This window comes from Pteropus alecto, unplaced genomic scaffold (genome assembly GCF_000325575.1).
Source record: "Pteropus alecto unplaced genomic scaffold, ASM32557v1 scaffold537, whole genome shotgun sequence".
NCBI lineage: Eukaryota > Metazoa > Chordata > Mammalia > Chiroptera > Pteropodidae > Pteropus > Pteropus alecto.
Genome location: NW_006440625.1, coordinates 21,698 through 43,617, shown reverse-complemented (window position 1 = coordinate 43,617; position 21,920 = coordinate 21,698). Strand labels below are relative to the sequence as shown.

General features: G+C 39.1%; 1 protein-coding gene and 1 pseudogene across 1 annotated transcript in view; both read left to right on the top strand.

The window, feature by feature from the left end:
* LOC102897539 (heat shock transcription factor, Y-linked-like) overlaps positions 1-13,499 on the top strand; it is a 14,029-nt gene extending 530 nt beyond the window's left edge. The window contains 2 exon segments of the mRNA XM_015593517.1: positions 4,283-4,342; positions 13,288-13,499. Coding sequence (XP_015449003.1) covers positions 4,283-4,342; positions 13,288-13,499 — 272 coding nt within the window.
* Positions 13,500-15,122: 1,623 nt separating this feature from the next.
* The window catches only part of LOC102897293, a 23,255-nt pseudogene continuing 16,457 nt past the window's right edge, over positions 15,123-21,920 (top strand).

Here is a 21,920-nt window from a genome sequence, read left to right as displayed (position 1 = left end):
GCATTCTGGATTATAAAAAATTTTGCTAGCAACTTTGACTCTCATCAGTGAACTCTTAAGTAAAGATATTGAAACCACTTTAAAAAGTGCATTCAGTGTTACTTTAAATATAGAAACCATTTGTACTTGAGGGCCATACTATTTAAATTAATATTCCCAATAAGTAATTTTTTGACTACAGTTAACAATGTCCATGTGTTGATGATATTAACTTTATATAATAACTTGATTAATGAGATATAAAGGTTAGGTTTCTTATAGTCTTGTGTCAGCAAATAACTTTCTTCTCTGGTTTTAGTTACACTTTCTATCAAAATCCAAATTTTAGATGAGATTGTCCTCAACTTTTACTTAAAATGAAAAGAAGAGTTGGAATTAAAAATGCTTCTCTAGCATCTTCATTGGCTCAGTTTCAACAAGAAGCACTCTAGAACAGAGAATATTGTAGATAATCATCATTCTGGTTTTGTTGCTGACACACGTGGAGAAAGCATATTTTCAATTTCTAAAAATTTAAATATGCCACCAATAAGCAAGCCTGTTACCAACCAGATAATTGCTAACACAACTGTAACAATCAGAAGTGAATTGTCTCCTCCATCATCAACTTTAGTTAGATCATCAGAACAAACTGTAATGGACCAACACACTGTTTGGAATCAGTTGATCCTTTTTCATATGCGCTCACATGGCAGCTATACTCAAGCAAATGGCCACATCATGAATTTTATTACCAGCACAACTTCTACTTCTCACTATATTATATCTCCCTTACAGAGAAGTTATTTTGGAATGATGGAGACTTCTACTTTTCCAACTAGATATCCTGATTTATCAGTCAATGATGGTCCTTTTTCTGACTTGCAAACAGCGAGTGATTCATGGTGCCCCATGCCAATGATAGCTGATATATCTGCTGCCACTCTTTCAAGGTCAACTTTTTAATAACCTTTGTAGACAAACAGCACCATGATTACAAGTGATGTACCAATGCACTACCAGACTATGCAAAATAACAAAGATTAAAATTTATGTTGGCAAAATATCAGCAAAATGCATGCAACCATCTCCTTTGAACAATAAACTTACATGTTCACCTTATGGGCTAATTGTCCTTATTTTTGAAAGAGTTAGGAGTAAAATGATGCTGTCTTTCATGATAAGCTAAATATTATTGTTTAATATTTGGAAGTTTTGGTCATGAGGAACATTTAACAGACCTTCTTCTAAGTAAATTATATCTAATTAACTGTTTAGAGGTTGAGAAAGTAAAAGCAAATGAAGAAATTAAAGTTAAGTAATGTCTGATACAGTGCAGGATGAATCAAATGAAGGTCTAAATAGATACAAATCAAATCTAGAATAGAGACATAGGCTGTATTTAGCATTTTCTCAATTACATTACATTTTTCCTGTGATTTTAAAATTTGAGTCCTTGGATTTTAGTTGGTAGAAGTTGTCTTCGTTAAAAATACATCTCATACTTAAAAGTATAGCATACTCAAACCAGCTCAGTAATCATGATTACCTTGATGCCATCATTAGTAAATAGTAAAGATCACATATTCTTGTCATAGATTTCATCACTGTCAGCACATGGCAGAATTTTACAAGTGATATTTCAGATGTCTTTTTTTCTTCTACTGCCTTCAAAGCATTCAAGCTTATTTGTTCCCTTATTTATTCCTTTGTGAGTCCACCTTTAAATTTTCTAATTCATGTTTTCATCTTGCTTTATGTTCCATCAAAAGAGAGACTCAGTTCCTATTCTGGCATGGAATGTCTTTTAGATTTTGAGCACAGAACTTCAGCATGGCTAACAACTCTGTTGCAGATCTACCCTCTGTTTATCTTCCCAGTTCCATATCATTCTGTTCCACTATCTGTCTAGAGATAACTTCAGTCAAACTATTTTTAGTCATGCAAACTCCCACCTCACAATCTTGCCCTAACTCTTTCCAGAATTAAAAGGCCCCATCTTTGCCTTTATATCCCACTGCTTAAACCATCTCAGTACAGATGCAACTTCTTTTAGATGTTTCCTGCCTACTTTTCTTTGTCTACCTTGGATATCGGCACAGAGATTTAGCACAGTGCTTGATAGATAATATATTTTTAGTATTTATTAAAGGAGCAATGATTGAATTTTGACTTACACTAATTAAAATTAACTTTCTTTTTCCAAACAGCAAACTTGTCATGGTCTTCAAACTATTCCTTTTTGATTTTCACTCTTCAACACAAACTTTCTGTTTTCATAGTTATTGGGATAGATCGACAGCTATGGTTGCTGCTTGAGTCAGTCAATTGTGCTAGGCCTTGGAGACAAGGAGTCTTAATTATTTTTCCTTAATTCATAACCCAGAGGTCAAATTTGTTCTATTCCCATACTCTGGAATTGTTACTATGTCTTCATGCCCCCTCCCACATTAATGATTGTCATCTCCATATCAATACCTTTATTGTGTTTCAATTAATCCAAGCTGTGGTAACATCTCATATAATATGATCTTTAAGACCAAGAATCAAATGGGGCAACTTCCATCAGAGTCACAAGTCTGGCATTCAGTGATAACTTCTATGTGAAACACATAGAGTTTCTTGGTTTGTACACCAGAACTCTGATAGTGGCTATGCTGTTATATACAGTGACAATCTGGGGTTTCGTTAGGCTGCATTAGCAGCTAAACTCTATAGCTTTCTCATCAGACAGTTGGATTTGTGGCAGGCATCTTCAAAATTATCCAGATAGATTAGTTATCTGCCGATGTTTATTTTCATAATTAATGCCCCAAAGAGGAATGTCTTTGAATTGTCAGATGTAATTTTTCATGCTGAAACACCTACACTATTGACAACAGCTTAAGATAGGTTAGGGTTGCAAAAAAAAAAAAAAAAAAAATACCTTGGGATCTGCATTCTGCCCCTGAGTCTGCTCACTGATTCAAATAAACATGTCTGCCTTTGCATGTGTATAACAGCTGTTGACATCTAATAGCCAGCAGAAATGTAGACACTGTCAAGCATTTTTATTTTTTTATTGTTTTATTTAAAGTTTTAAATCTTGATTGAAATATAATAGACAACTAGTTGTTTGTTTTTACATTGTACAATTCAATGATTTTTTGCAATTATATTTGGCATACAATAAAATATCAGTTTCAGTTGTATAGAATAGTGATCAGAGATCCACATAACTTGCAAAGTGATCTCCCTACTAAATCTAGTACCCTCTTCCCCCTTGCATATTATTTATTACATTATTAACCATTTTCCCCATGCTACACTCTATATCTCCATGTCTATTCTCCAACTATCCATTTATACTCTTAATTCCTTTGTCCTTGTATGGTCTCCACTAACCTCGCCTCCAGTGTAGTATCCCTCTAAATATTTTCTGTATTTGTGTTTATTCTGCCTTTGTTGTTGTTATTGACTTTGTTCTTTAGATTCCACATGTATGTGAATTCAAGCGATTTTGTCTTCCTCTATTCGACCTGTTTCATTCAGCATAATACTCTTTAGGTCCATCAAGGCAATATCATTTTCTACCCCCTTCCTTTTATTCTGTGTGTCTTTTAATATGAAGTGAGTCTCTTGTAGGCAGCATAGGTAGGGATTTTGTTTTCTTATATATTTAGCCTTTCTATCTTTTGGTTAGAGCACTTAATTCTTTTTCATTTGAGGTAATTGTTCATAGAAATACATTTCTTACCATTCTTTATTCCTGTTTTTGATACATTGTTTCTTCTTTAAAAAGTCTTTTCAATATTTCCTGTAATATTGACGTGGTGTTGATAAATTCCTTTAGCTTATTTTTGTCTAGGAAGCTCTTTATCTGTTCTTTGACTCTAAATGACAGCTTTACTGGACAAAGAATTCTTGGTTGTAGACTCTGGGTTTTTATCAGGTCAAATATTTTGTGCCAAGCCTTTCTGTCCTGCATAGTTTCTTTTGAGAATTCAACTACCAGTCTTATCGGTGCTCCCTTATAGGTAACTAACTTCTTTTTTCTTGCTGCTTTTAAGATTCTCTCTTTGAATTTAACCATTGGCATTTTAATTAGGATGTGTCTTGTTGTGAGCCTCTTAGAGTTGCTGATTTTGGGGACTCTCTGAGCTTCCTGTAGTTTTATGCCTATCTCCTTCACCAGTGGAAGGAAGTTTTCCATGATTATTTTTTCAAATAGCTCTTCAACATTTGTTTTCCTCCTGGTGCCCCTATGACATGGATACTTTTACTTTTACTAGTGTCCCATAGGCACCTTAATTTATTATTATAGTCTTGGCTTCTTTTCTTCTTGCCATATTGATACAATGTTCTTGGCTTTCTCATGCTCTATGTAGGTAATTTGATCCTCTTCTTTATTCACTTTGTCTATTACATTGAATATACTTCTCATCTCAGATAATGTGTTCATTTCTAACTGTTCCCCTTTTATAATTTCCATTTCCATTTTTATGTTTTTTATCTCTTTGTCGACATTCTCACTGAATTCATCTTCATAAGTTCATTGAGCATTTTTATAACCAGTGTATGGAACTCAGCATCTGTTAGATTGTTTGACTACATTATTTCTGGATCCTTGTTCTATTCTCTCATATGATTTCTGCTTCTTTGTCTTCACATTTTGGCTGCCTTTCCATGTCTGTTTATATGTACTAAGCAAAGCTCCTCAGTCTCCCATCTTAGTGTTGGATTTGTGTAGTAGGTGTCCAGTTCTGAGAGGGATTCAGCTGTATACCAAATTTAACCACGAATTTGCCCCTTGAGGTCCACCTGTTAAGATTCTGCAAGCAATCCACAGATGCTAAGCTTATAGTTGCCTCATAAGGCCACACCAAAAACTGAGGCCAGCTGCCAACAGTGTGAGTCTAGGTGCTGCTAAGCAAGGAGCACCTAACTCACCAAGGATACACCTGAATGTGGCTTTTGTAGGGCTACGAGTTGTGAGAGGCAGAGTTTCTATTATGTAGTTTGATGATGTCTCTGCTATGGTGGTGCTGAGACATGCACTGGGAACGGGAGGGCTCAACAGATGAACGATGGTTACCACCAGCACTTCTATACAGAGTTAGTCTCACCTCAGTCTTCACTCTGACAACTCGTTTTACCCCTATAAGTCCCTCGTGCCCTCCACACAGCTGATCTGAAGCTGGTGCTCAGATGGAGCAGGTCTATCACATGAAAATTCGCTCGCCGTCATGGCCCTTTTAAGAGGCATCTGCAGCTGCCGGCTGCTGCTGCCACTGACACAGTCTCTGTCCAACTCAGCTGCTCTGGACCGGGCAGCCTCATGTCCTCACCTTATCCTAACTTCTGCCATTTCAGGGTGATTTCTTAGATTGCTTCCTAGTTGTACGGCATGTTCATCTAGATCCAAGATGAGTTTTCCTTGCTGTTTGCTCTTCGTTTCTGTCACAACTTTGATTTGATTGCCAGAGGGATGAACAGAGCCTCTATCACATATGACATTCATTTTTGACACCGTCAAACTTTGAATTAGCTAAGCCATCAAGTGAATTAAACATATGCAGCTGGAAAAATATTTATAAATTAAGGGTATCATTAGCTACCAGCTTTGTTTGGGGGCAGGGACTGAACAATAAGGTTTCTCCTAGTGGAGTAGTTGTCACCTCTTCAGGCAAAACTGAGTTGATGTTGGAGTCCAGCAATTAAGGCCTTGAATTTAACCAGAGATAGATATATTCTCCAGCCTCCAGATTCCAGCAAACTACTAGGTCTTCTTTTGGGGTGAACTTTTGTATCTCCATATTTTCAAAGTTGATATCACTTATTTTAGCTCTGGGTACCCCATAACTATCAAAGCCATATTCCTATCATTTGGAAGTTCTTATAACATCTTTCTTCCTGAAACCTGGAGAGGAGTGAATAACAACCAATGCATCATTTGGGAAGAAACATTCAGTTTTAATTGTGTGGATCCTTACTTTCTCTTGTTCAGCACTTAGAGTAGAAAATGTGCTATAAGTTTGCAGAAAATATTCTCCTTTTTTCTAACCTAATCATGTGGACCCACATCCATTTTGTTACACAAACTATGCCTTTGTTTGTTTAGCTTGAGATTTTACCATGCTTGAAATCTAGTAACCTTCATGTTACTCTTTCACACATGCTGGCAAAGACACGAGTCTCTGGATCAGAGACAAAAAGTTTTATCACTCATAGAAAAAGCAGTAGCCATAGTTTATGTTTGCCCTAATCTTAACTGGGTAACATAGAATCATTCTTTGGTGTCTTTACATGCAGTGGTATGTTTCAGGGGAGAATTCTAAAGACAGAGCAAACTTGATTCTATAAGTAAGGAAAGGCAAGCCTACTCTTCCTTCTGGAAAAGATATAACATTCCTCAAGGTTAATTGCCACCAAACCAAACCAAACCAAACCTTAAGAGATATCCTGAAATAAGTATAGTCAGGACCTTATCTTTCTTGTCACGCAGAAGAACATGTGGAGATAATCAGAATGAGCAACTTCCCTCAACAGATGGGACTTCTGCTCCTGAGTGACATAAAATTAACAAACACCTGCTAAAAAAAAGTCCCTATAAATCTGCCTCAGGAATGGAAAAGTCAATTCTGAAAGCTAAGGGGAAAACAAAAAATACCACTCAGTTTTTCTTTTTTTGTTTTCTCTCATAACCCAGCTTTGAAACAATCTCAAGGTGATGGTAAGCTAACTTTATTTCCTGATAAAATAAAATTATGAATTAGGGAAATTTCCTCAGTGTTTAGAAGAACTGTGATGCCCCAAAGGTGAAGTGAACAACCAGTATTTTTGTTTCTATCTCCTTTACCTGAATGTGGGTGCAATTATGACAATTGCATAGCAGTGCTGGGTAACTAGAACTCCACCTTTCTGACTGAGAAAAGCACTCAGAATCTATGAAATGACAGCGTGGTTATAGACAGAATGACATTAGGGAAAGCAAACCTATAAGGCTGTATAATAAGTGGCCTGATCCCAGTGATGGCTATAAATACCAAATCACTGAGAATTTAACAGACTAGTATTCAATTCTAAAGTGACCACTGTATGGCACATTCAGAAAACAGATCTGAATACCACAGCAATGCTTTGACATCTAAAATGACCCTGAAACTACAGGACCATGATGGGACAGGTGCCTAAACCTATCTAGATGAGTTTTATGTTCAGATAAAGATATCAGCATCCTGTAAAGACTCCTTAAGGCCCAGACTGTTATTCATCAAAATCCTAAGATAAGAGCCAAAATTATCTTAGACGGAATCAGGAAAATCTCATTGTGTGGAAAATAAAATATAATAGGTATGAAATGGAGAGAAAATGGACAGATTTAAATATCTGCCAAAGGCGTTAGAGCAGCTTTTATCCAAATGCTTCAACAAGTAATCATGAAAATTCTTGGAACAATTAGAGAGATTAAAAGTCTTGTCAAAGAAGCATAAGGTATAAATACATCTGCAAATTTTAGAACTGACAAAGACCATAAAGAAGAACCAATCAGAGAGATATTTAACATAAGGGTACTGAAAAATTTTAGAAGAAATAAGGATTGAATAAGATATCAGTTTGGCAAAAGGTATATACACAGAAAAAAGGACAAGAAAAAAGATAAAACTAGTGAAATCTGCCTCCAAATATATTATGATCAAATTGCTGAAAACTAAATTAGCAACCAAAAATATTCATTAGCCAGAGAAAAATGGTTCCTTATCTAGGAGAATCATGACTGAATTGACTGTAAATTTAGCCTTGTGTTAGTAGAGGAGTAGTCCAAGAAAGTAAGAGCAAAATTTCCCAACCCAAAACAGTACCTTCTCAGAGATCAGGAGGAATTCAGTTTCTGGTGGAGACTTTTTTTGAAACATTGGCTTATTTGATTCTGACTCTCGCCTTATAACACTCAAATATAAGCTGTGTGGAAACATGGCACTAGAGAAAATAGATTTGTTAGGAACTAGAGAGCAGTTAAACAGTAGCAGAAGGCATTCATCTGGTGGCCCCAAACCAATATACACTGTCGACCACCTTGTCTGGGGATGTTTGTTATTTTCTGGTTTCGGATTTGAAGAATGCATTTTTCAGTGTATCCTGGAGTGCTGAATTTCAAGAATGATTTGCTTTTGTATGACAAGATTCTGATTCTAAGGGTTAAATGGGAGTGTTATAAGGTGAGAGTCAGAATCAAATAAGTTAGAGTTTCAAAAAAGTCTCCACCAGAAGCTGAATTCCTCCTTTTGCCTGATCTCTGAGAGGGTACTGTTTTGAGTTAAGAAATTTTGCTCTTACTGACCCAAGCCAGAGAAATCTGCTTTGTGATAGATAAGAAGCCTTGGCAAGATTGGCAGTGTGAATAACTCATAGACAACTGAAAGGATTTATAAAACTTGCTGTTATGTAGGGGTAGATGTGAACAGAAACCATCTCCTTCTCTGTGTCCTTCCACACTGTGACCTTTGACCGATGTCACTGCTCTTAGTAAGCATATTAGAGCCTTCTAGTTAATGATGATCTGAGTTCTTTAAAATGTAATCATAAATGCTTTTGTCAATAATGGCCAGAATGACAAGCAAGATGAACACCAGACTGATGACAGTATCAATCACCAGGAAGTATGGCTCTTGACACTACTGTGTTCCAGTCCATCTATAATACCTGAGTTATATTTCATAAGCTGTACAGTAGCAAGAATCTTTAGGGCAGAATAACATGTACAAACTAGTGGACTGTCTGTTCACTGCAGCCCAATCTTTAGGTAAGTAAATTACCCACAACAACTGAAAAATAATATTGACTAGGTATTTTGCCACCAAAAATATTTATTGGAGAAAAAGAAAGGATTGCAACCCAGAGCATGCAGACATGGCAAGCCACTTGCACACTCTGGACTGTGTGCCAAGATGGCAGGGTGCGTAGAGAAGGGAAAGGAAGGTGATAGAAGAGGGAGTTAGAACCATAGAGTTTTACTATAACATGGAGTTGTTCCTTCAGGATCTTCTCATGTAGGCTTCTCAAGATTCTGTAGCCTGTGAGGACTTCCATAAACCTTAGCTCCACCCATAGACCCCTTTGACTATTCTGTTTGCTTAAAGTTCCAGTTAGTCTTTATCCTTCCTCATTTTGATAGTTATCTTTCTCTGAAAGCATGTCCAAATGTTCCCGTATTCCAGTTCCAGCCACTTCTTGTTTCCTGAAGTCAGGAAGGATCTCTTCTTAGTGTCCTCTAACACATCAGAGAGAAGGTGCAAACATGGGAACAGCTTGTGTCCAGGGTAAACAGGCAACAGGCACAAAGCTAATAAGAAGAATTTAGAATGGAATTAGAACAACACAACAATCTTGTGTATATGATGAATTTGAGCCAGAAGCTCAAATCTATAGATAATGAAACAAAGACCATTATTATCTTGCAGTTCTTGATGACAGATTCATACTAAGAAGAGCACCCACTGCTTTCACAGTAGATTAGAAAATGTAATGAGGGCACATTCTTTCCACGTAAAAGAGAAAAATGAAATAAGAATTAATGGTAAATGAAAAAAAGTTGTACAGCCCTGATCTGGTCATTTGGGGAAAGCGGTCTCCTTCCATGGTCACTTGCTTTAATTTTTTTTTTTTTTAGCTTTAGTTTTTGATCATCAGGTTGTGTGAAGTTGCTGTCAGGTTTTGGTACCTTCTTTAGGAATGACTAAGGATCTGGTCGCTGGAGCTTAGCAGCACAGGGTTGAGTCAACAGTATCTGTAAGAGCCCTTCCAGTGAGGTTGGTGGAAATACTTTTTCAAGATGTCTTTTCTAGTAAATCAAATCTCCAGATGGTAGATTTGGATTTTCAGCTTTTTATTTCCCTGGATTGCACTGTGAAGAGATTGTTCTACTATAACATGATGTTATTCAGTAGAGCTATTAAGACCTTACAATATTGAAGTATGGCTCCCTTAATCAACTGTGACTTCACAGAAGCAGGAGCCAAATGCATACGGTGTTCTGTAAGTATCTTGAAAAGTGAAAGCTAATGAGTTCCAAATGGTATCAATCTGAGGTTCACAATGCTTTTGGACAAGATATGTGAAGAGTATCTACAAATTTTGCCTGTTGACTCTTATTGATGCCATTAGTGGTTCAACAAAATGTGGAGATTGAGGGTGGTGGGCACAGTGAAAATGATGTAGAACTGGTCAAATAGCACAGGTTTGTTGTAGCACCTGACCAGTAGAATAGTTTTCTCTGTCACTGTAGAGTTAACAGGAATTCCCCAATCTTCTGTGAGAAGGCTTCGGTCAGTAAGAGAAAATAGATTTCTCAGTAAATGAGAAAATATATAGAACATGAATAAAATATTTATATCCATGACACAGGGTTAGGTTGTGGGGGACACTGTATGAAATTTCTTTACCAAACCTCAAATGATCCACTAGGCAATCTAAAATATTCAGGAGCAGTGTCAATAGGGTTCTTGGATTATCCTTGGGAAAAGTTGAACTAGTGAGGCAGGCACTTTTGCAGTTTTGTTAATATCTCCTCCCACCAATATAGGTTCATAGATTCTTCCATTTTGTCAGTGGCTGAAAGGATTAATGCATATACAGTGTAAGGAATGGGAATCTCAGAATTTCTCATAAGATCAGTTTGCTATTTGGCCCAAACAACAGTTGCCTACTTTTATTGAACCAACAGTTACTACATTTCCATATTGGTTTTCCTTTTCTGGGGTCAATAGTTGGGCATTTAATTTTCACTCAAAACAGCCTGGTTCCAAAAAGAATTGGGCCAAAGTCTAGCACAGTTCCAAAAATACTCGCCCAATTTCAAGTTAGGTGAAAGTATCAACCTAGTACTTGCAAGCAATAAGCCCTTTAATCAGAAAAGCAGGGAGCCTTAAAATAGATCTTCATAGATTCTAGAGAGTTTCAAACACAAAAGAGCAGAAGCTCTGATCCAGGAGAAAGACCAACCCTCAAACTCCAGGATTAGTGAAGAATGGCCAGCTCAAAGGACTCCGTGTGTATTACACCTGCATGCTCAAGTATCTCATAGATGTCCAGGGTCTCCTCTGGATACCCATGTGTGCCGACAAATAATATTCACCTTAAAAATAAAACAGCTGTGACAAGGCTATGTCATTTTCTTTCAAGGTATGTGTTTGGGTGGTAGGTTTCTTGGCAGTTCAACATGTGTTTAAAGAAGTATTATTTCTGTTCGAGGCCCAAATACTGTGGCCACTGCAGTGTGTTCAGATTCCATGAAATAAAGTGCATAAAAACTGTAAAACAAAGCACAATTCTTTCAAGATCAGGTGCACTAAAGGATTTAGAAAAGCCACTGGTGAAGAGCCTACAGTGGATAATTTATTTGTGTTTGAAAAACATGGCAATGAACCTGTCAAATACCAACAAGAGCTATGGTGGGGTGGCAGGGGATTGTTGATGCAATGAAGAGAATCAAAGAGATCAAACAGATGCCAAGTTAAATTTATAATAAGAAGTTGAAGAAAAATGAAGACCTACAGAAAATCTAAGACATGAAAGATGTGAAGAACAACATTCCTGTCATCGGGCCCCTTTTGCATTCAAAGGAAAAAAGCTGGGCAAGATAATGGTATGGATGTGGACATCGAAGTTGTTTCTGAAAATCTTATTGTCTGTAACTGTCTACGAGTACATTGGAAAATCTCATTTAGTGACATAACATCTAAATTACTGATTTTTTACATAAGGTGACTCAAATGAAAGTGATTAAAAACATCTCTTCTACATTGCTATAAGCAAAACATCAGATATTATGCTAGACTACATCTCTAGCTTTCACTGATGGATGTACATATATAAATTATGTTAATTCTACAAATACAGAAGTGAATTGTGGACATAAAAGGATCAACCCACCAATAATGACAAGAGGCAGCATTTATCTAATAACTAAGGATAAAAAGTCATGGCTAAGGATATGTAAAATAAAATTCTTTGCAGTAAAAAATAAAACAATTGTTTTACCAGCAAAATGTGGGTTTACTCAAGAACAGCAGACACTTACAATTTGAAAAAAGCAGGCCATATCAAAAGTCATAGGCAAGTTCCACAGATGAAGGAGAGGAATGTTATTTTGCAGAGGAAATGGAGGATGTCGGGAGGGGTCGTTTTGAATGCAAGTCCATTGGAGGAATGAATGAGATCAGCATGGTTCACAGTGAGTTCAGGTTTCTCGGTGGCTGGGTTGCTGGGCGTCAGTTTCTTGTAGGAGACACACTGTCGGTCTTTCATGTTGGGGGCCTATCATTAGTCTTTGTTTCCCTCAGAGGAGTCTTCTGTGGGGTGTATAACTGACATCGAGTGGTACCATGTGAGAGCGCCCCGTCCTGGCCCCCAAATTCACTTGAATGAGGTTTTCCCTTATTCAATTTCACAGTAATTATAAAACAGCTACAGTTAGTCAACACGTGAAAATCATGTTCTACTTCTGTGCTCGAAACTAGTAAGGGCCAGAAATACTCTTCTTGTTTTCTCTTGTGAAAGCCAGTAGGTGTTAAGCTGACCCCTTGTCTTTGTATTGGATGCCTTATTTTTATGCAATTGAACAATTGAATTGTTTTCAGGTTTTCGTTTTTGTTTAGTTTTAAGTACATCTTCTTACTTCTGAAGCCTTTTTAGACCCACCTGTCTTAAACATATCTATTATTTATAATGCCACTTCATTTACATTTAAAATCCCCCCAGGGGGGTTTTCTAATACACATTATTTTACTCGTTGTGTTTGAACCTTTGACACATATGGACTTCATTGTGTCAACAGAATTTGCTGAGTGACCCAGTCTTCCCCAGAAAGGAATGTGGTATGCACCACACACTAACAGGTTATAAATTTGTTGCTGGATATCATAAGGAAGGACAAAAATGGGCTTAGGATAAAATTCGGGATCCTGACTGAGGGCCAGTGGAACAAAGAATCTGTGAGGCCAGGATGGCCACGTCCACCCTAAATATCTGCCGCGAGCTCGAGGCTCCAAAGCTCCACCTGGGTGTGGGCGCCAGAATCTGCCTGGTGTATCCTTCACCAAGGCATGTTCAAGGTCAAGAAACTACACACGCGAGGCCATTGGAGGTCGCGGAAGGCTTCATGACGCACAATCACGGGACCCAGAGCAGCCAATCCCAAGTGCTGGGGCGGGGCCTTCCGCAGCGGCTGTGGAGACCCGCTTGCCGGCCACACCCTCAGCCCAGGACTGGGTACTGCCGGTGACCGACAGGTAGGCCCTGCCCCGTATCCCGCCCCTTTTGCCTCTACAGACCTGCAATTGGCGGGTAGGACCTTGGGATCGCAGCACGGATTGGCTGTTGGCGATGACGTGACTATACAATTGGGTACATCGCTTCAGACTGCTGAGAGAGACAAGGACGCTGGAGCTTGGCCACCGCGCCTGTCCGGCGTCCACTTACATCATCCACAGATGAGCGGGGAGATTGACAGGAAAATGACCGTGTGGGGTGCTTTGCCATGAGAAACTCTCGTAAACCCTTTGCCCAAGATCTTCAAATTCCAGCCTGAGGGAGCCTAATGCCTCTCACCCTGAGAGGCTCTAAATCTCTTCAGTCTTGAGGGACACCAAATCCTGTCTCCTTGAGGGAGCTCAAATCCTCTAACCTGGGAGGACCTCAAATCTCATCGTCCTGTTTAGACTCCCACAAATACCTAGGGATTTGTGGTTTTCAGAAACCACAATTCTCCTCAGCCTCAGGCATTCCCAAACCCCTCATCTTGGGAAACCCTAAATATAGCACCCATCAGAAGACTGAATTTCCCAGTGTCAGACGTCCTAAATATCCTCTTTCTGGAAATTTAGTCCCTTCTGCTTCAAAGGCTCCCACTTAGTAACTCAGTGTCCAAGAACCTAGAGCCTCTTAATGAGAGCCCTCACTCTTCCTCAGCCTGGAAAATCCCAAACTCTCAACCTAAACATTCTCAATGGCTTCTTCCTATAGATCCCAAATCTTGTCCCAAGAGACTACAAATACCACCAGCATGAAGGACTCGAAGTCATGTCAGACTCAGAGACCCTTGCCCTGTAAAGACTGAGCCTGCTTTAATGTTTTGTGCCCAGAGTTTTCCAGCATCCTCATGTGAATGCCTGCTACCTTCTGTGAGAAATATGCATTTCCAATCTCTGCAAGGGCATCCGGATGGTCAGCCTGACCCCATTCCCAGCAGCAGGAGCCTCTAAGTCTCCTTGAGCCTTCTGTGTCCCCGCACCTCAGGGCTCTACCCAACTACCCATGGCCACATCCCTCCACATGCCTTTGCCCCCTTTCCTGAGCGGGGGTGAGCTACAGGGGAGCTCAAGAAACACAACCCAGCTTTTGTCCAGCTGGCCTGTCATTCCCATCTGCAGACTTTCCCCCACATCTGTAGATCCTTGTAGAGTCACCACATGTCCCTCTTCTGAACATCTTCCCAAATGTAGAAGACAGACCAGGCTCTGGGTAGTTTCTGCAGTGTCGACCCCTCTCAGAACCTTCTCCTTCCTCAAGCATCTTGGCCTCGGGGCTGAGAGACAGGGGACCTTTGCTGTCCTGGCCACATGAATCCTGGCTGGTCCTTGTGAAAAACAAAAGTCAGTTAAGACATAAGCCCCAGGTAAGAGTTGAGGGAATTTAGCCAGCCTGTAAGTGGATTCTGACGGTGCAAGGGGCCTGCTGACTAGGAACTGGTTGCCAGAGGACTGGAGACTCCTAGCCTGCACTGGTGGGTGACTCTCTTTGTGTATGTACACAGAATGGGAAACTTAGTCCTGTCTGGGCTTTGGGGGTAGAACAGGACACTAGCAATAGCACCTGTCTCAGGGGAGACCTAGGAAAATGCTCAATGTTTGCTCATGTATCAAGAGTGTATCAGGAGGGAGAGAAGATCTTCATCTTTGTTTCATAGAGATCACCCAGAGGTTTCATTTGATACCTTGCACACAGGTGGAGGAGAAGATCCAGCTCAAAGTTCTGACTTGTGTTAGGGAGTTATTGATGGAGACTGTTATTTTCGGTAGGCCAAAGATCTTTTCAAAGACATTTCCATATACTTCTCCAAGAAGAATAGACAGACATGGCAGACTGAAAGAAAATCTATTACAGGAATGTTAAAAGGAGCTATGATGCACTACAAGCTACAAGTAACAGGAGGTACTGGGTGCTGATGAGCCTGGGAAACATGAAACACCTTTATAGTTTGGCTCCTTCTTAGGTAGTTCCATCTGCCTACAGTTTCCTTCTGTGTGGAGACAATCTGGAGGGTAATTTTGGTCTTTTGTGTCAGCGCAGGGCTGGCGCTAACAATGCAGAGCTCTCCCAGACCATCAGAGTGAGTTGGCCTGGCTTTGTGGTGCTTTGTTTCTCCTTCAAGCTTTTCCTTTTCAATATTCTGATTTTGTTTCTTTCCATATCTCAGAGCCCCTTGACCAGCCTTCCTGTGTCACCACAGGCAGGGCATCAAACCCCAGGTGGATGACACTGACAATTCTGACAAAGAATGTACTCCAAGGCAGCAAGGAGAGGGGCCAGGAGGACTTAGAGGTGCCGTCCTGAAACTTAGATGAGTTTAAGTCTGAGTTGCATCTCAGCAGTTAACAAGGAAACACTGTTTGCTTGTTTAGCAATCAAGCAAGATGCAAAACAGTATGTTATACACTAAGGAGCTATTCCTATAACATTTTTCAATGTTTAAAATAATTATATATGTATATTACAAATACATATATTCACACACATTAGTAAGCAGTAAGTGTATAAAAATCTGAGAGTGAATGAGAACAAATTCAGAATAGTTATCAGTAGAGATGGAGGGAGATCTGGCAGATGACTTGGTTGCATCTTGGTTAGGCTTTTCTTTGTTTGTTTTTGAATTTTGAAATAGAAATAAAAAGATCCAAAGCCACTGTGGCAGATGTTGAGATCAGACTGCATGGTGCTGGATGTATAGGTTTTCCAGTAAAATTCTCCATTCTTTTCTATTTGTGTAAAATTCATCATTTTTAATGGAAGATTAGTTTTTGATAAACATGGTGAATTAAATGGCAAGTAAAGAAAGCTTTCTAACACTAATCTCATAGTAGTTGTTATTAGAATAAATGTCTTAGGAGAAGAAATAATGAAAATATTATGTAAAGATACGTAATTTATTTGTGCATATTTTATCACACCTCATGATCTTATTACCCCTGAATAAATCTGATTCTTTGTGTTGATTCTGGGAGGGGTTTTCAGACAGCTGTTGGGTCTCCTTGGTGTGTCCCACATGTCACAGACAGAGGACAGCACCACATATATAATCTGAGAGCAGTCATAAAATAGAAGTGAGAAGCTCACTTTCTCTTCTGCTCTCAGGAGAGTTTAGAAGAAAGTCAATCTGCCTAAACTGGAGAGAGCAACTTGGACTAGGTCTGTGATGTCCCCATCCATGGATTTATGATTCCTCATAATTCCACAAAAACTAGTGTAAGAGATCTGAAAACACAGAGTGTGGTTGTCCACAAAGTTTTCAACATGAATAGAGTGTTTATTGTACATGTACACATCTTATCTGAACTCAGTTAAAACCTACAACCCATATATTTATTAATTCATTCTTATGTTTAAAAAAGATATCATAAACTTATCCTCTTCTAATCTTTAAGTATACAGTACAGTATTGTTAACTATATGCCCATTGTGGTACAATAGACCCCTAGAACTTTGTCATTTTGCATGACTGAAACTCTAACTATTGAGCAATGACTCTCCATTTTCTCTTTCTTCCAGCCCCTGGCAAATGTCATTCTACTCTGTTTCCATAAATTTCATTCCTTAAGTACTTTCCATAAGTGAAGTCCTGCAGTATTTGTCTTTTTGGTGATTAGTTTATTTTGCTTAGCTTAAGGTCTTCAAGGTTCATCCATGTTGTAGCATAAGACAGGATTTCCTTCTCTGTTAAGGCTGAATACTATTCCATTATATGCATACACCACATTTTCAATCTTAATTTATCCAACAGTGGACATTTAGGTTGTTTTTACATCTTGGCTGATGTGAATAATGCTGCAGTGACTACGAGTGTGCAAACATTTATTCAAGATTCTGTTTTAAATTATTTTTGGATATATTGCCCAAATTTATCTAGCTGGATCATTTGGTATTTCTATTTATAATATTTTGAGGAACGTTTATAGCATTTTCTGTAGTGGTTGAACAATTTTACATTTCTACCAAGAGTGTGTAAGGGTTCCAGTTTCTCCACATTCAAGCCAATGCTTGTTATTGTCTGTCTATCTGTCTGTCTGTCTGTCTGTCTGTCTGGTTGGTTGGTTGGTTTTGTGGCCATCCTAGTGGGTAACAGATGATATCTCATTATGGCTCTACCTTGCATTTCTCTCATAATTGATTAGTGGTACTGATCATCTTTTCATATACTTCTTGGCCATTAGTATATCTTCATTGGAGAAATATCTATTCAAATCCTTTCCCTTCTGTATTAGCTCAGGCTGCCATAACAAAGTGCCACAGACTGAGCGTCTTAACCCCCTGATTTGTATTCTCACAGTTCTAGAGCTTGCAAGTCTAAGATCAGGGTATCATCTGGTTAAATTCTTGTCCTGGCTTATGGGCAGTCTCCATTTCGCTGTGAGCTCACACAGCCTTTTTGTCCGTGCATGTTTCTGGAGAGAAATAAAGAGAGACATCTCTCTCTTAATAAGGGCACTAACATCATCACGAAAGCCCCATTTTTATAAACTCATCTAACCCTAATTACCTGCCAAAGGACTCATCTCTACATATGTTCACATTGGAAGTAGGAGAGTTATTGTATTAATTGGAAAAACATAATTTGGTCAACAGCACCAAGTTTTTAATCAGATAATTTGTCTTTTTATCACTGAGTTGTCGCAGTTTTTTATATTTTCTGGATATTGACCTCTTACCAAACATATGTTTTACAAATATTTTCTTTAATTCCGTAGGTTGCCATTCATTCTGTTGCTTTTTCCTTTGCTACACAGAAGTTTGTAAGTTTCACGTAATTCCATGTCTATTTTTGCTTTTGATTTTTATGCTTTTGGTGTCATATCCAAGAAAGTATTTTCTGTTTGAAGCTTTTCCCCTTGTTTTCCTCTAATAGTTTTATAGTTTCAAGGCTTACAGGTTTTTAGTCCATTTTGAATTGACTTTTGTATGTGCTGTAAGATAAGGGATTCATCTTCATTCTTTTGCATTGGATATTCTGTTTCCCCAGCACCTCTTGTTGAAGATATTATCCTTTCCCAATTTATAGTCTTTGCACCCTTGGTGAAGATCGTTTGACCACATGCTCTAGAAGATTTTTCTATTCTATGTCTGTATGAGTGCATTTTAAGAAAAGGAAGCATCTCCCATCCTCGAAGGTCTGCAGGGTTGATTATTGAGACACAACAGATGATTAAAGACTTAAGGACTTCACATTAGTCATGTACTAGGAACCCATGTCTCTGGAACTGATTACAAGTGCTCTTACCTGTAGGAGGGAGTAAGAACTTCTTTCACAGAGCTCCAGTTGGGCAACTCCTACGTGATTGGAATCATTTGTTTAGCCAGTCTACCCTGCACTGAGAGCTCTTTGAGAGGGTGATTCACACCTGATCTTTCTCATAAGTACCAGGCCCACTTCAGGGACTCTGAGGGCCTCTTGAATGTTTTCAGAATGAGTGATTTCACATGTATAAATTAAATTAGAAGTAAGAGTATCCATAAATGCTGAAGATAATATGTGCGAGTAAGATATGGATGGCTGAGGGGATAAATGTATAGCAGGACTGTAATCTTACATTTGTTCTCAGTTCAACAGCTCACAGAACACTTGGGTGAACATTATTACATGTCATGTTCACTATGACAATGATATAGATTTAGTATGTTATGGACTGGGAAACTAAAGAGATCTAGCTGTGCTATGATGTTATTATGGGAACTAGCTCTTTGAATTACAAATATTCTTTCCAAGATATAGCAATATGCAAATTTAGCATAATTTTCTTTATTGTCTAGATATATTTCTGCCACCTATTTATTTGTTCTATTTCCATCTCCCTCACTCTTGCTTTTATGGAGAATTCGAAAGGAAAGAGCCTTAGGGCACAGGTTATAGTCTTGGATTCACTATTCTCATAGACCCTTTCTTTTCACTATAATCTTCATACTCACCAGGTACTTCCAAGTGATGTTGAAGAACTAATTAAAATTGTGCATGTGAAAACACATCATAATCTTTAATGTATTAAAGAACTACATGCTATCTTTTAATATGTGCCACTCATTTTAAAGGCAGTGTTCACGGCACAATTAAGTAATAAACCCAGTTTGTAAAGAACAGTACATTTGCTGAAGGCTGTGGCTTTGAACAGGCTCAAAAAACTCTGTCCTCTCCTGGAGAAGCAGGTGCCCCTGGACAACACTGTAGATGAACAATGGTTAAGAGAAAATAATTTGGGAACTTTAATTGCTCTAAGTTTTCTGGAAAGGCTGATAGTATGGCCTGGGTATATGGGGGTGGACTGTGGCTAGGCCTGGGTTTAAACTGGACTAGGCTGAGATCTGAAGTTAGCACTGGGGCTTTGGGGAAATCTTATAAATTCTCTGAGTTTCTAAATGCTAATCTGTAAAGTGAAGATAAGGCTATCAAGTTCATCTATTGTTTGAAAGCATTAAATTAAATTGAAAAGAATTGGCATGCACAAATTGTCCAAGAAATCTGTGTGTGATAATAACAGGGACCATGTTTTCTTGGTGTTGTATGCCCATGTCTTGGTCCAATGCGTAACACATAATGTGCCCTCAACAAATATTTTCTGAATAAGTGAATACATATATGAACAATTTTATAAATAGAAAGTTTGGAAAATTAATGCTGATAATGGGAAGAGGTAAAAATTAATATTGAATCAGCCATTGGTGTTCAGTGCGGAGTCTCTCTTGACCAATAGTTAAGGGGGGAAAATAAAGATATACAAAAAGGAAGGTGATAGTTTGATGGGAGGAGATTACATATTTTCTGACAGAACAAGGACTAGTACTCCAGACCCCACCAACCTCACTCACTTACCCTTCAACATAGAACTCAGGAGAAAGGGGACTGAAGTAAAGATATATAACCTCTGAGAAAGGATGGGCCATGAGTACCAAGAGTTAAGCGAGCCCCAGGATGACAGCTACCTGTGTAAGTGAACCTCACAGGAAGGCTGTTAGGTCTTGATACTATATTTTCGTCTGGTCATTTGTCCCTAATCATTTCCTTCCTCCCATTACCTGGGGTATACAGGATTGTGGTTCAACAACATGAAGGCCTAGGCTCTGCATGAAGCTCTCATGTGAAGTGACATGGACAACACCTTTCCTAATCCCTGTTATTCTCGCCTCCAGATTGTGAGAAGTGTCAAGACTTCGTCATCAACAGCTGTGCCTCCCATGGGTCTTCTCCACTCATTTTTGAAGGACTTGGGGTAAACATGGGCCATTCTAACCACTCAGCCCTCACTCTGGATCCTGGCCTAAGAATCGGACCATCAGGCATCCCCAAGTCTGGGTTCGGTGTGGAACAAGGCATCTGATCTCATGGGCTTGCTCTTTGGACCCTAGGATGGCCAGGTCTCACAGGATGAAGAGGTAGCCAACAGCAGATACTTCTGACTTGTGAGAATGAGCAACCCATTGCCTTGTCTTTGGACTTCTTACTTCCCCTCAGTGGATGGGTGGGCCCTCAACTCCTGCAGGATGAGATGTGGATGGGAATAACATGGTATCTCTGTACACAGAGTAGTCTCTGCATGGACATGTTGCTCCTGTTTAAAGATCAGGGGTTGAGTGGGAGCTCCGTGGGACACACACACAGGAGTGGTTCCTGCCTGTGGACTCTTGATTGAGTGGCAAACTGACTCAGATGTGTAGATGATGAGTAAGAAGTACATCACATGGGTACAGTTGACAATGGAACCCTTGTAGGCTGAAGTGCTTGATAACAATAGAGTTAAATATTTCTTCTGACTGCCACTTCCCCACCAAAAAATATCTTTCACTTCTTTTCCTCATCCCCAGATCATGAAAGTGAGAAATTGCTATTAATATCTTGATGAGAAGGATGAGTCTAGGCCAGCTGGATGTAGTAAGGCCAGTAAGTGTATGGGTCCCAGAGGACACTCCTCCCTGGCAAGTCCTCAGTCATTCCTTCTCACCGTGCCTCTTTCAGTGGTCCCCTCAGCCCTCTGTTCATCTTTTTTTCCCTCTTTCCAATCAAGGGACATTTTGGGCAAAAAGGATATAAAATATGGTATATGTCCTAAAAACATAAATCTCTATGTTAGATAAATTTGAACAATGGAAAAGTCCTTGAAGAGGCTTGCCTCACTGGGCACCATGGATTTATATTTTAACTTATGCACTTACTACATTCCAGTTAGACAATGGAATTTATTATGTCACCCAGAGCCCAAAACCCATATCCTTATGGAAGACTTATTGCAGTCAGATGTGACACAAATGATTTTAGAAACACTTAACTATAATTTTTCTATTTTATGACAAAAGACCTTCAACTTTTGAGGGTAGCAAAGCACCCTTGCCTTATTCTAACTCGAACTGGGTTCTGAAGCCTGTAGTGGAAAGAGGTTCAAGGTATTTGTGTGTCTCTTTGCCTCCTGGCCCTGCCCCATTCTAATTTATCAGGGGTTGGAGAATGAGAATGCATTGTGATCGTTCTGTGTTATTATGAAGTTTTCTAGGCAGGATGAGCACTGTGCACAGTACTTGGAGATGGGAGTTCACAGGACATTGAGAAAGAGGTATAGGTATGGATAGAAGGTTCCCCAGGAGCATTGTGGGGAGTGGATGACATCAGAAAAGGAAGGCTGGAGACATTAGGGGAGGAGCTGAACGTG